The sequence below is a fragment of the Trichinella spiralis genome, assembly GCF_000181795.1.
Source record: "Trichinella spiralis strain ISS 195 chromosome Unknown Scfld4, whole genome shotgun sequence".
Taxonomy (NCBI): domain Eukaryota; kingdom Metazoa; phylum Nematoda; class Enoplea; order Trichinellida; family Trichinellidae; genus Trichinella; species Trichinella spiralis.
In genome coordinates, this window is record NW_003526943.1 from 8215331 (window position 1) to 8231371 (window position 16041).

A 16041-nucleotide genomic window follows, 5' to 3' on the forward strand; every position below is an offset into this window, starting at 1 on the left:
TTCGACTGCTGTCGACGTGCAGCCAGCACTGACTGCAAATAGTGCAAGTAGCCCAGTCGCGAAGACCCGCCCGCGTTCCCAATTCCCTTCCCTGCACTCAGACCGCTCTGAACCGTTGTCAACTGGACCCCAGGAGCAGAACGCTTCTTCGAGTCGTCATCGGTGTCGCCGACTTCTGTCACCGGTTCTGGAACATTGTGCGACGATGCAGACAGTGATTCTGGAGCCTGACAAGCGGTTGGAACCGCTGGCAACGGCAGGGGCGCCGATGTCCCCGGCGACGACTGATCGCTTGTCGCCATCGCTTTCTGGGCAGCGTCCAATTCCAATTCCAAACCGACTGTAGAACTCCATTCGCGATAGCTGTTCACCAATTCTGAGCCAACGACGCTGGCCATCATGTTAACGTACTGCTGCACTTGTGAAACGCATTCGCTGCTGTCGCTTGATTCAGCTTAAACAAACAACAAATTGCTTTACGCAAAAATGCCCCTTTAACAACAGAAACCAACAATACCATTCAACTGTAGACAATTATTTTCTCGTCCATTTTCACATGCCTCTGAGAAGTGGAACATTTTTGCGCCATGTTCAGAATTGGTCAAAATGTTTTCTTCATTATCACTGAAATAACAAATCAGCAAAATGAATTATTGATGAAACATAAATAAAAAATCATTATTCACTCCCACGTTTTAACGTTGTTCATTGGAGAAATGCAGTTTTCCACTACATCACTGCCAAAGTCAGCCACTGCGTTGTCATTGTTGAACTCCTGAAAATAATGCATTCTTATTTGAATGAATGAAATTTCATTTTTGTTTTATGTAAATTTAAGTAATTCCTTCAAAAAAAATATCTTAAAAACCTACACTGGGCGATGCCATGGTAGTGTCAGAATCGACGTATGCGCTCGAATGATTAGCAGCAATAGGTTTCGCATTGGACAACTCGCTCAACGCCAAGCGCATCGCTTCAGCCCGTTCTCGGGCATCTTTCAAACTTTGGCAAAGGAACAAATTAAATTTCTGCAATTGCCTTTCTCGATTTTCGTACATAATTCGGCCAGCTTCTTCTTGATGAGATAATTTTGCCTAAAGTGTAATTTCAATTAGAACAAAACATATTTCTTTTTATTTCAAATATAATTAAAAAATTTTTAACAAAAAACAATCTTTATGAACAAACCTCAAATTCAGCGGTGAGTTTGCATTCCAAATTCTTCAGCATCTCTCGCAAATGTAATATAATCGCATCTAAAGCATGCAACAACGTCTAATTGCATCATTTTCAAGTTTCACGTGCGTCAATTATTTAGATATTATGAAAAATCATTTTATAAAAATGCATTTTTATTTTTATACAAATTTCATGAATTTAAATTTAAAATTATTGTAGTTCATTCTCTTTTAAAAAAATATAAACAATCAGTGTTCGAATACCCTTTTCAGCTAAGTGATATATTTGAGAACGAAGTGCTTCTAATTCACTTCTGAGATATCTGTTCTCAGATTCCAAGTCCTGCATACGTTTTGCTAATTTCTTACTGATTGAAGCCATCTTCAACGCTGGTGCAGGGTCTACAATAAAAGCAAACCATAACAAACACAGTAATGCACAATAAACTTGCAAAATTGTTGAAAAAAGTTTTAAATTACTCGGCCACTCAATAACTTGCTTGTAGAGTTTCAAAAAAGCTGCTTCAGCTGCTTTGCTACGTTTGCTCAGCCAGTCTACTTCGGCTTGAAAGCTCTTCAGCAAATGAGTAGCCCTTTTTCGTATATCCTGAAATAATTTTCAAAATTTACTACTGTCAGTGAAAAGTGAGGAACTTCCAAAAAAAATAACTCAACTAAACATTCATTCTATTTAATAGTAAAAAAAGTTAAAATATATACAACTATATATATAATTTTTATGTATTCAAACAACAATTTGAAAAAATAATCTCTCATACTTCTGGAGTGTTTTTCTTGTATTCTCGACTGTTCTCGATTAATCTTTGTCGAGAACACTCACTCTCATCTTGACGATTGGCAAGTTCAGCAGCTGTTTCATCTAGCTCTTTCTAAATAAAACAACAACATCAAAATAAAATGATAAACTACTACAACTTCAACTCCAGTTGCGTTTCAAGCACTTTATTAGCAATTAATTATTTATGAAGTGGTGTTGTTTAACGTCATCATGAACATCACATTTCAATGTAATCGTTGTACCACAGAATATAAAATCATACCAGAGGTAAAGATGAATTGTAAAATATGACTTTTTTGAAAAAAATAATTGCAATACATCATGCCAGACTGTATGTATTCATTTTATGCAAAAAAGTATTCTTCGCAAAACATTTATCATCATTCACTGCATCACCGTATTCAGTCAAATGACAACTGTTGATCAACAAAAATGGGAGTAATTTTTAAATTTACTTTCCCATTCGAACATCTCTCGTACAAGAGTGTGTGCAAGGAAAACTGTCAGCGTAATTTGAATTATTCTGTCTATGTGAAATGTACTACCAAAACCAAAGATCAATATAATTAATATCGATTTCGGACAGCATCACAACAAGACTATATTGGTTGTCATCCCATTAACTAAATATTCACCAATGAACAAGTAGTTTGCACATCTAAGATAATCACCAAAATGATGACAGCTTCTGGTTAATCAATAGAAAAAAAATAAATGCCTGGGTAGGTTTTACAGGTAAGCATTCAATGTGACAATTCCCCCATCATTAACTTATCCATAATTGATCTCATCAACAATTTTACGCTCTAAGCATATGTATATATATATACATACATATATATTAAATTTATATATTGAAAAGTAGTTTTGTCATTGATCACAAAAACTTTTCTTTATTATATCTCAAGTATTTCTCATTTAGAGGGGTAAATAAAAGTTTCGTGTCTAATGAAATCAATCGTCCCGTTTGCACAAACGAGCATAGTTTGCTGTTAGTCATTGATTTCATTTTTTTTCTCTTTCCCGCTCCAAAATTTACAACAAAAAGGATTACTGTGGCAAATAAATTCAAGTCCAATTTATTGATGAGCTGATGCCAGTAAAACTGGAGCTCACATTTCAGTTGTTCGTCTTTGCCAAAAAATCAAATGTATGAAAAGTCCACCAACAAAAACAGCAACATTACTTTTTAGACCATAACGCTCTACTGATGATCTAATAGAGAACTAAGTATACAAATTCATTTGCTGTAACTGAATTCAAACATTTAAATATGAAGTACCAAATAGCACCTCCCTCGATTAAGGTTTTAACATTGTTAGAACTGCTGAATTAATAATAATATTATTATTGGTAAATTTAATTTGAAAAGTATAATAAATTGTCTCCCTGTTTACTTATATTTTTAGAAATTTTCCAACTGATTAAATTATGATAAAAAAACAATACCACTATCCAATAGCAGCATACTGTGAACAAACAGAGACTTTATCATCAATTGCACAAGACTAATGGCGATAGAATTGATTGTCTTACAAAGATGTGAAGCAATAATTGAAAAGTCATTGTTCGTTGACATCGGACGAACAAAACGTTCGTTCAAAACGAGTCGATCAATCAAACCACGCCCCTGCGTTGAAGATACAATCCTTCACAAGAAATAACATTATTTTCATTATGAAACAAATGTGTCATTTGGAACAACATTTTAAAAATCATTTTCTCAAATTTTATTGCAACACTTGAATAACAAAGACAAGATTTAAAAAACTCACTTTACAAATTGTAAATTTAATTCAATAAGTTTACAATCAGATTAATTTGAAAACAGTAAATATGAAGGCTGAAACTGCTGCCACAAGAGAGTGTAATAATAAAGTTTGAATTTGCATAATCAATTTCAGGCAATGTTACGATTTAAATGCTTGAAAATGGCATTCTCTTTGAACTTTAAACAAAAAGCAAATAAATCTATCTTTTCTATGCATGCAAAGAAAATTTTTGCTTTCTAAAATTGCATCATTTTGGTATCTTTAAAACAAAATCAATACAATCATTCATCTAATCTGATTTTACTGTAAACTGTAAGAGATTTAATAAAACCAAAAGCTAAACAATAAAATGATAGATTAAAAGTAAAAATACAAAAATATATATACATATTACAAGCAGTAACTAGTGAAACAAAGTGAAAAAAATTAAACAGTGCAAAATAAAAACATTCTGAATTAAATACTAAAAAACAGCCGGCTATATTAAAAATAAATCGTTTGCAAGAACCAATTTATACTTGAAACTTTTGAACGAGTAAAACTAAAAGCATTATTTATTAAGAGATAGGTAAGCTGAAATAAAAATATTAACTGGTTTTTAACTTTTAAGACTATTAAAATATTATTAAAAACTATTTTAGTTCCAGCACTGCACTGAACAATTTAAAAAAGAACAAAATACAGCAGAGCTTAATAAATTAATTAATAGTTTCTATCATTACCTGCGACAGTGTTCTAATCTCTGCTCAAAATGAATAATATCACAAAAATCAAAAATAAAATAAACAAATAAAGTAAATAAAGATGCAAAATATGAATAGATCAAAACGTTGGATTGAATATCTGCTCAGTACGCGTTATTATTCACAAGCGCTGATGTAAAGCTACAATGACGCATTCAACAAAAAAGGATTGCATCTAAAGTAAATAAACAAACATCTAACCCAAAAACTAAACATCTAATCTGCAGAATTAAAATTCTGTAATGAATTTATCTTAAAAAATGTTTTCATATGAAAAAGAATAAATGACAAGTAAAAATTTCATCACTGTTTTTCTAATTAAAAAAAACACAACTTTTTTTCATAAATATTACATTTCAGGGTGTTTGCATTTTTCAAGCAAATCAAAGGCGCTCAAAATGGATTGTTGTGCAAACAAAGCAAATGATAGCATTATACAAAAGCATGCATCGGTAATGTTGATACAGAGAATTAAAAATTTAATAAAAACAGATTATGTATAAATATTATTTAAATTAAAGAAATCATTTTGAAACTGCAAAAGAATAATAATCAAAAAATGAAAAAAAATGAAAATATGTAATTATTTAATTAATGCAATCAAGAAGATAAATAAAATCAATTTACGTCAAATATCAGTGCTTTTATATATATTTCATTTCAGATGAGTTTGAATAAATTTCATCATCATCACATGAATAACATTGAAAATAACGAATGCATTGTTGTAAACTTTGATACAAGCTGCTATAATACAGTAAACGAAAGAAAATGTTTAATTGAATACTGATCAAATAACGCTTAAAATAGTACATCCCACGCCCATATTTTACATATGTACTACATTTGAATTTTGAACAATCAAAATTGAAAAAATTCAAATCAAACTGTAAATTGGATACAATCGCTGTACGCAGTGAAGAACAAGCGAATGGTGGGTATGGTTCCAAAATTGTGTCCAATATCCATCCGAATTGTGGAAGAAGTAAAAAATTTTTTTTTCTTCATCAAATATACATTACAACTGCAACAGTTTAATGAAGCTGAAGAAACTGTTTGTTGAACAAAAATCAATCAATAACATATTGCCTGCCCACTGTGCTGTCTGTGTTGTTCACAGTAGCGAAAATCGATCGAACCTTTTCATGTCGATATCATGGACACTTGTTAAATCTTTGACAAATTTTCAATAAACAGCCATCAAAATCGATCGAGCGAAACTTTCTTCTTTCTGCTCAGCAACAAAAAGCAGTAGCATTCTTCTTCATGTTCACACACAGAAAGTTGTCCATAGGAAAACATCTGCCAGTTTCTGCTTATAATCTTCTCGAAACAATGCTTTCAAAATACTTCATGTTGTTCATAATTGTACTATTCTCACTTTGATGAAATGTGAAGAAATGATCGTATCCAATTCCAAAAAAAAATTATATTCTTCCAAAGCTCATCTAATTGAATATAAAAAAAATATCTATCCACCTTTCGGTCAATTGTTGCAGCGGCAGCAATTCACCATTCATTTCATTATTCTCCCTCTTTTTCCAAAATTGATATCAAAATCAATTGACATCGTCGATCAGCTTGCAACCGACGAAGATGATTATTATTGGTGTTCATCTGGTTGAATTATTCAATTAACAATGCAAAAAGTTATTCAAGGCTCAAAATTATCGATCGTGAACATCGAAACACACGCACACACAAAACAAGCCATACAGTTTGATCGGAAACGACGTAATTAGACCATCCCCTGGACACCTGGGGCAAACAATCTTCTTCGCATTTCTTAGATGGCCATCAAACGTGTCTCATAATTTCGTTTTACAAATTAAACGTATATTTTTCAAAACAAAATAATTGAAATTTGCTGTACTCTTCACTTCTCCCCTATACCCCTCTTCCCCTCCCCCTCCCCCTCCCTCCCTCCCTCCCCTATACCCCTCCTTTACTTTTTTCCCCTCAATTTGACATATCAAACAATGAATACAAAGTAAACTCTAAAATTGAAAAAAATAACTTCAACAAAACATTTCAAATTAATGAAACATTCAAAATAATACATAATATGCACAATTTAATCTATTTAACAGATAATAAGAATAAATTTTTAATATTATTAACTATGCATCAAATAAACTGTTGCTTATTTATATCGTATTATATTTTCTGCGTTCGAAAATTGATCAGTGCAAAAAACGCTTATTGTAAACTGATATTTTACAATGTTGAAAAGCGTACAAACGATGATGGAACTGGGAAAATATTATCATCATAAATACAATCATCTCTGCTTCGATTGCGAAAAGCATTTCCAATTTGCTCTCAGCAAACTGTGAGGAAAGAAAATAACAAAAAAACAAATTCACAGCTGAAATTATAAAAATGCCCGTTTTCATTTATGATTTTTGAATTTTATGCACTGGCTTTATTCCTAATATTGTTTTTTGTACAGTTCGAATCCCGTTCCTACTGCTTGTCGCTTGCGGCAGCAGTCACGTATTCATGAATACAATTGCGCGTCATTTTTCTTCAACAAAAGCATTGTTCAACATTTTCCCTACTCTGCTAAAACTGAACAACATGTGAGATTTTTTATTGATCAAAAAATATGCAAAGCGTCTAGATGAAAATTTTCTGAAAATAATGAGGAAAAACAAATTGAACAAACACCACGTGCAAAAGCTGGATATCTGTTTCCTGATCAATCTGAACAACAAGCTGCATGTCATATTTCTCATTGATCATTGATCACTCATTATGAAATTAAACTCTTTTTTTACGACATTAATTTTAATTGGACAACTTGACTTCAAAGAAAATATCTACTGTAAAACGCAACCAACTTCTGCTTTTTCCATTGCGCAGACATTAACCATTGACTTTATTAACTGACAATTATAATTCAATAAATTTTTTAACTTGCATATAATATATATAATTTTTGTATGATACTGTTTCAAGATCATGCAGCAGGCATCTCAGGCTGGGTAGATAAATTTACATTTTCTGCAAAACAATTTTGCATAATGGGATTTGTTACAACATGATAAAACATCCACTTTAAAATCTATCATTACAATTAAATTAGTAAATCATTCAACATGCAAAAATATTGAACAAAATGATATTTTTTAAGTAATATACTTGTAAAGGAAAAAAAAAGCAAAGTCCCGTAATAAATAAATACATAAATATTTTCAAATTAAATTAAAATACATTATGAATTTTCTTATCAGTAAGCATTTTCGTGCATTGAATTGATTATTGATGAATTTTAAAAAAATTAATGAATGAATGAATGAATGAATGAATTACAATTAATTAAATCATTGAATCATTGAGACAAAGAAAAAAGAATGAAAGCAAATAATTGTTGGTTTGCCAATATCCTTGATCCTTGTTCAAAGAAATTGTTCTAATTTGCCAACGTTTAAACGTTGCAAAGTTGCAAGTTCTTTCAGCTTCGTGCTTTGGATATGATTCTTGACGAAACTGCACAAAGCGTTCGCAGAAACAACGTGACGTGGACACTATTCCAATATCAGCTCAGCTTAATGCAAAGCTGAAGAAAACAAACTCGAAAGCCGGCTTAACATGACCATCGTCGCAACCACAAACCGCAGAGGCCGTAAAGCAAACAAACATCACGGCAAAGCTTACCAAGAGCAGACGAGCAACACGTAAGAAAGCATATAACAAGCCAGTCAGTCAATCGACAAAGCTTGACACAATCGAACAGTTCTAATTTCACTCAATCTATGCTGAAAAATCTTATTCCATCTATTTCATAATGTGTGAACACAAGATAAAAGCATGAAAAATTAAAATAAATTTGCTGAACCACCCAAACCAAAAATATTCACAGTGGAAAGAAAAAAAAACAAATACCAATAAACTGACGTTACAACTACAGAATCTGTAGAATAGAAGAATATGCTTCTGTACAACTGAATAGAAACATTTACATACCGTATAAATTGCTTCAACATTTCTCTTCTTTTCACTGAATTGTTAAAAATATAAGCAATAACCATTTGAATTTTAAAAAATATTAGCACAATAACTGAAAAAAATATATTAATTAATCAAATCTAGATCTACTTTTCATTATCCAATACTGTGACTGCTGTAACAAATGTTATGAATCTACCTGTGATATATTTATTTAATGAAACACATACTGTTAAACTGCACTTCTCTTTCTATTGCTAAAAACTGAAACATTTTCTTATTGCTGCTATGCGTTCAATTTCCTTTAAAGTTGCAAAAAAATTAAATTATACCTGTATGATAATGAAGATTGATTGCACTGTTGCGCATAAAATGAAAACAAATAGCAAAATTTCTTAAATATAAAGTACAAATAGCGAGAACATTTTATAAGTATATGTTTATTATAAGTAATATGAGATATGTTATTATAAGTAAACAGATTACTCTTAATAAATTATTTCACTCAAGCAATCAATCGTTTAATTTAAAAAGTATTTGTATTCATCATTTTGTTATTTGCTTACAACACTAGGTATACAGGAAAAGAGAATTTTCATTTTCCAGTGCAAGCTTACAAATATTTGCAACTTTCAGCAACAATAGCGAAAGTTGAAAATGCATTGCAAGAATGTTTTGTTTGCTACTTGCTTCAATTAAACACGAATGATCATGTTCCTATTAAAATAAGCAGATAACAGTGAGAAAATGAAAATAAACAAAACATGTAATTTTTGTCATCTGATTTCGCCATTGTTGAATGGTATTTTTTAAATACAAGCATCATCCATATGTTAATTCAGCGTTTAATATTAAGGACATTGATAAAAGTGCAACTGAATAAAGTATCATCATAAATGAACAATATACAAACATCAAAAAAAAAGTTTTTTTCCAAAATTTTGATACATAAAGGCATTATGATTTAATGAATAAAAGTAGTATACAAAATATTGCTTCAATAAAAGAAACTGAAAACATGATTGAATAATTGTTCATGTATGACTTAAGAAAATTTCATTTCAATATGAATCATTTATGAAACCGTAGTTCAAACCACCCTCAGTTGGGGATGTGACAAACAGACCCCTGCTGTATTTCAGTTTTGAAATTTTGTAGCGTCTTTTTACATTGCATTAGGGATTTTTGAAAAAGCAATACACACAAGTATGTTTGGAAACTACCTTCAGTACATGGTAATTTTACACGATTGCAAGTATGCAAACTTCGTCTGTAAAACTGTACATTGTTAGAATGAGGTGCAACTGCAGCATAATGCAAGCGTGGATTTCAGGTGCTGGCATCAGTCCATTTGCCTCTTCCTGCGCTTGTTTGTAGCAAGGATTGCAAAGCTCGAGTTCGCAAATAAATACCGGTGTCTCGCTTTAGTATAATTAAAAATCTGAGATATTTATAGTTCCGTTCGAATGCGCTGATCAATCTTTGAAATTATCACGCGCTGATCGATCAGCCAAGCTAATTGAGTTCGGATTTCCGAACTGAGGAGACCGAGGAAAGTGCTCAGCGCAACATTGAGTTGAACAAAAACAGTTGCAGGTAAATGAAAAATTCAAAAACAACAACCAAATAAAGATAGTAAAATTAATAAATAATATGAAAAAATGTCTATTTATTTACGTTTTGTTTTCCTCTCTATCTCTCAAACAGTGAAAGAATATTTTCATAAAACAGGCCAATCAAATCAATACATGGAAATACAGTACACGTACTGTAGAAAAAGAAAATGATAAAAACTGAAAAGATCCGCGAAAAAAATAATAAATAATTGGTGTGAATGAATAAGAAAGAAGAAAAGAAAAGAGCAGCACATACCTGCAATGCGGGCAAATCGAACGTTTGCCAAAATTCACAAATCGCTTCCACGTCAATAGTGCTGTACGCGTACTGTTCAGCTTGCATGACGTGCTCTGATCAACATTATCAAGTTTACTTGATTCTTACAATTATAATTTAAAAAAATTAAAGCATTACTTGATGCTTCTGCTGCTGTCGCCTTTGCCTGTGGCTCTTCTGCTTTGTTTGTCTTTGTTTGCTTCTTCTTCTTCTTCTTCTGTATATACTGATCGCTTTTGTTTTGCGCTTTAACTTTGAAATCAACAACAAATTCAAAATTTGTACAATAAATTCACCACCAAAATTGATGCTCTGGTGTGAAAAGATGCAAATGTGAAAAATGATGATGATGATGACGATGGCCAAGTGCGGATTGTCAGTGTTGTAGTATACAATGATAGTGCAATGTCGGCGTTGCTCCACTGGCCAAGTCGGTGTCAAAGCTGTGCGGTTTTGCAACCGCTGTGGTCGATCGATCGCCAATACATGAACGCCGGTCGGACGGACGATTTTCTCGATTGCCTGATGGGTGATCGTCAAATTAGCCGGCGCCGATCGATAGCTACTCTCTGACCACGGCCGGTTAAGCGCCACCGCAACAAGCTCGTCGTCTGCACGGTATACAGGCTGCTGACAAACCCCTCTGCTGACCGGCCAACTTTACCATTCATTCACTTGGCTTTACCACCGGCCTCCCTGACAACAACCTCTTACACACTGATATGCTGGATATGCTTGTGTAGATTAGCTTTTTCCAGGGGATTGTGGAGGATGGACAATTTTTCACCTACATCGGCAATCGATAAATATTGATTTTTAACTTCAGAATGCACATGCCATCCTCGAAAACGCCGGCCAAGAGCCGTACTAGCGCGAGAACATAGGAAAAGATGAAGCCGGAAAAACGCGATGCTGAACAGAATTTTCAATTACAAATTTCCCAACGCGCCAACAGAACTCAACTAAAATTAAAAACTACCAACAATACAACAAGCCACACAATACATTGTTATTCAAATAATATTCACTCACATTTGTAATTATTATTATCATTATTAATTGATTTATTTATTTATGAAAAAAATAAAAGAAACTGTTTTTTTAATCTCTCCATACCACCACCATATTGCATACAATATACAATATACAATATATTGCGCATCATGATATATATATATATATATATTTCGATATTCATATCTGTACTTTTTGTTCCATTTTTTTAACATTTATCAAATTTAATCAAATCAAATATCCAATAAATCAATAATACATGCATGCTCAAAATAATAACAACAATAATAATAATAATAACAAGAACAAGAACAAGAATTGACTTATCGATAAAGTTATTGCTGCACTGAGTGTGGAAAATTTTCAACATGCAGAAAAACTCCTACTCTGCCCCAATCACAGCTAAGCTCAACTTGAGACACAGTGGAATCGATCCAGCCTGAAACAGACACGGGAGATTAATGAAGTTCGCAGAAAATCTTATTTTCTATATTTATCCCAAACTTCAAAGCAAGCAAAGTTTAAAAAGTCAACTTCAAATCAACGTTCAACTTTAATATGATATTATAATAATAATAAATATTATTTGTTTTATTATTTTTCAAAATCCAAATACTTTCTTTTACTGAAATGATGCATTTGATGTAAATGAAATCAAAGTAAGCATGACAAATTGTACATATAACAACGTTATTAATCAAATGAAACAAATGTGAATACAACGACTAATAAATAAATGAATGAATGAATGAATGGACAAAATTCTTAACATTTCATTAATTAAATAAAAAAATTACATCATGAATGTTATAAAAAAATATTACCGTTGCCAAACGTCTAATACATTGTAATTATTGCAATGAACTAATAAATCATAACATCGACAGATATGATTCGGTTTTTATACACAAAATCATTTTATTATCTCAGTCTATAATATGCAAAAAAAATAAAATCTAAAATTGCCTAGTTACACAACAATTTGCAATTTCTATGATTTGTTTCCATCTCCTTGTCATTTGCTTGATTTAAAAATTAGTACCTGCATCTGTGCAAACAATTTGCTGTTTGCAAATATTTTCATATTTCTGAATAAATGAAATGATCTCATGAATTGAAAAAACAAGAAAAAATCACAGACAATCAAAATCAAACCATCTGTATTGCTAAATTACGATTAAAATGAACGCTCAATTAATATAATATCGTTCACAGCAAATGTCAGAAGAAAACTGCACACAGAATAACTAATTAACTAAACAGGCTCCGAATTAACCATAGCTTGGTCAGAAAAACAGAAATTTTTATATCAAATCATAATAAATGCTTCTTTGAAACATGCAAAATATGAAACATTTATTATACAATCTATCTTCAAATGCTTCTTACCAATACTGCGATCTGTTATATTGAAAAATTGATTTTCTTTCCCTTTTTCATTTCTGCAAGAATCGACTATTAGCAGTAACGCTTGCTCAAAATAATAACAGGCAATTTTGCTGGCTGATCTTACAATACTACAATGTACATGTGCACCTGGCATGCTTGATTTATATCATAAAATAAATTCTCAATTTCTGAAAATTTTAAACCACAATATAATTTAGAAAATTGCCAAACAAACATCATTTTAATCGCACTTATATGTATATATGTAGATATTATACTTAAAGAAAAACAAGCAGATATAAGATACATGATATCATGCAATGTAATGCATCATTTACAGCTTTTATAAAATTTACATAATATTTTCAACCAAATTTTCTTCAACTTATTCAATAAATACGAATGAATTATCATAAAAAATGAAAAGAACATTATACTTGAACGTTCTATTCAAATAATAACTTACAAAAGATTATTCAAATAATGTATTATAGTTGAAAAAATATTTTTAAAATTATTTCACAATAAAGTTAAAAGGCATAAATTAAATGGAGAATTCTTTCAACATTTTCAATGTTAATTCTTCATTCCATTTTTGATGAGATTATAAATCAGTAATCACGTAACAAAGCATGTCTAACTTAAAATGCTCACGCTAAATTAGTTTTCATTTTCTATTTTATTGCTTGTAACATGACCAAGTTATACTTTTGTTGCTATGTTGATTTTCCATGCATGTAATTCACATGTGCACTTGATTGCTTCATTCCATTATATATATATATATATGTATATTGTTCTGTATTCACATTTATTAATTTTTTCACATGTTGAGAAAATATTTCACATTAAACCATTAATAGCATCAGATAACATCATATAAAAAGTTTTGTAAGATATTCAAAATGGATGAACAAAAGGAAATTTTATTTTGTCAATGTTTTTTTCAAATTAAATTAATTTCACTACAGAGAATATAGACAAAATAAAATGTTAACTTGAAGCAGTTTTGAAAAATTATCGTTTTAAATATCGTAATTAAAGCCTATATAAATAAAACTCACAGATACAAAGCTAGTATGTGAAATAACTTTAAAGTTTATAAATTTCAAAATAAGTCGCGTATAATCGCAGTCGACTAAAACTTTTTGGAAAATAAAGACTCAAAAGTAGAATAAGAAATAATAAAAAACCATTTGTATAATATTAATGTATGATAAAAAAAATATGAAAGGACACCTTTTAAATTCAAAGAACAACTGAATATTTTAATAAAAAATTCATAAACTTCCTCCATGTACTGTTCGGACTTTTTGCATTCAAAAAATTTTTATTACTGAACATTAAACTAAAGTAAATAATTCGTGCAATTGAAAATGGTATACATTGTACAGTCGCGGACTTAAAACTCGCGGACTTTTGATGGAGTAAATGATTTACCAATCAGAGTAAATGGAAAATTTAGTTTATTTTACAGCATTTTGATGACCATCTACATAGGGTCACTTTCAGAAAAACGGTGAACATAAATGCGGAAGCTGAATTTAATTGTTTACCTTCCAATATCAAGCTAATATCATAAAAACAAAACCCGGAAATCTCTACATCTTATTTACATTCTACTGTATTTATATAATATAGATCTGCAGGTTTAGTGTAAGGTTTTCAATTGTGAGGATCCACTCCATAACAGTAATGATGAAGACTCACCCAACTCAGATGCTAATTAATCATTACTAATAAGAGAAATAAACAAAAATGAATTCAAAAAGGGCTACTGTAAATGAGTGGTTGGTTTGCGGAATGACTGGCAACTGTCCAACAGACCAACTGACTTTTGGTTCTTCGTCTGTTCTTCACATATATTGTACAGCTGCTGCTGAACGTTAACGAAATCGAACTATACTTGTCAATCAAGAATATAAGCATAAAATCATAAAATAATACTTCAAACAGTGATATAAGAAATAGATAAATAATAAATTTCAGCTAAAACTCAAAATTTCACAAGTTTTTTGAAAAAATTAATGTTCGAAGAACTTGTGAAAATTCTGCATGCACTTAAGCAGGTAGCAAGTGAAATTTTATAAGCGGATTCAAATATGGTTCGCGCGATTAAGTTTAAGCCTGATTTAGAAATAACTGCGGAACCATATCAGCGAATTCTCTATAAAATGAAAAAAAAGAAGAAACAACTTCTGATAACGATGTTTTTCAAAAAAGATGCGCCGGCTAGTCCATCCACTTTTGGCAAGCATGCATGCAAGAACGCAGCCCCCCCCCCCCCATTTTGATTCTTATATTCTTAAGAATTGCATTGTAGACTATTATATGTATATTAATTGTAGATATTTATATGATAAATATTTAGCTTGCAAATCAATAAACGTTCCGTAACATCCCATGCAGTTTACAGACAATTGCGTAGGACTATAAGGCATCTGCAAAGCAAATAAACAGGAGCGGCATGCATTCACGGATTTTCGAATTCACGACGGTTATCTCTGGAACGCACAACCGCGAATTTCAAGGGCCGACTGTATTAGTGACATAATACATGTCACAGCAGTTAAAAATTTAAAGCATTATAAATTATTAAACTTAAATTATACTGGGAAAATACAAAGCATTCTTTTGAAAAGGTCATTCACAAGTAGTTTTGAAATTTTGAAAATGTTATTCATGAAAACTTAAACGTCAATTACAGTATGATAGAAAGTAATTGAATTGTAAAAAACAGTTATAAACATATTGACGTAAATAATAGACAGCAAAATTAAATAGAAACAGTTGAATAAAATGAAAAAAAGAAAATAAAGCTTCTTTGTATGCCAATGAAAAATAACTGTAAATTTTATATTCATTAAGTTTCATGCCAAACGACAGTTATTTAAAAAATGCGTGCAATCCAACAGCATTGCATAGCAATAATAATAGTATTGCTTAATCTTAACCGTACAAAAATATAATCTCATTCATCGCTTGATTCTGGATATTAAACAAAAGTAAAAAATGAAATTTTTATTGTTGAAATAACACAATTACCATTGCGAAAGAAGATTTGTGTAAAATTTCATTCAAATCAATAATTACTATCGACTGCATTTATTGCCTCGATGAAATACGTAGTTTGCTTACTATAAGCCATCGGATTCATTGCAGAATAGCAAAGAAAACTCCCATTGCATAATAAATGTATAATTTGATATCTTCCGCCTGGCGAAAAGCTCGAATTACACTGCCGAATGGAAAGTTATACAACTGATTTTGAAAAGCAGCCAAAGTGATCACGGTACGCAAAA

The 16041-nt window shown here is 31.1% G+C and overlaps 3 protein-coding genes across 3 annotated transcripts; all 3 read right to left on the reverse strand.

The window, feature by feature from the left end:
• Positions 1–33: 33 nt before the first annotated feature.
• Positions 34–2058, reverse strand: Tsp_02017a (putative CUT domain protein; the record flags this gene model as incomplete). The annotated part of the gene is made up of 7 exons (XM_003377772.1): positions 2020–2058; positions 1443–1785; positions 1189–1256; positions 873–1094; positions 693–775; positions 518–624; positions 34–454 (listed from the first exon to the last, which is right to left on the reverse strand). Coding segments are annotated over exons 1-7 (1283 nt in total), but the record flags the coding sequence as incomplete, so codon positions are not given.
• A 7626-nt stretch (positions 2059–9684) lies between these two features.
• On the reverse strand, positions 9685–11003 carry Tsp_02016 (conserved hypothetical protein). The gene is made up of 6 exons (XM_003377773.1): positions 10976–11003; positions 10633–10947; positions 10475–10588; positions 10316–10439; positions 10173–10211; positions 9685–9865 (listed from the first exon to the last, which is right to left on the reverse strand). The coding sequence occupies exons 1-6, from the start codon at positions 11001–11003 to the stop codon at positions 9685–9687; spliced, it is 801 nt and encodes a 266-aa protein (XP_003377821.1).
• A 43-nt stretch (positions 11004–11046) lies between these two features.
• On the reverse strand, positions 11047–14058 carry Tsp_02015 (conserved hypothetical protein). The gene is made up of 7 exons (XM_003377774.1): positions 14028–14058; positions 13448–13500; positions 13381–13394; positions 12740–12894; positions 11731–11789; positions 11270–11298; positions 11047–11248 (listed from the first exon to the last, which is right to left on the reverse strand). The coding sequence occupies exons 1-7, from the start codon at positions 14056–14058 to the stop codon at positions 11047–11049; spliced, it is 543 nt and encodes a 180-aa protein (XP_003377822.1).
• Positions 14059–16041: the final 1983 nt, after the last annotated feature.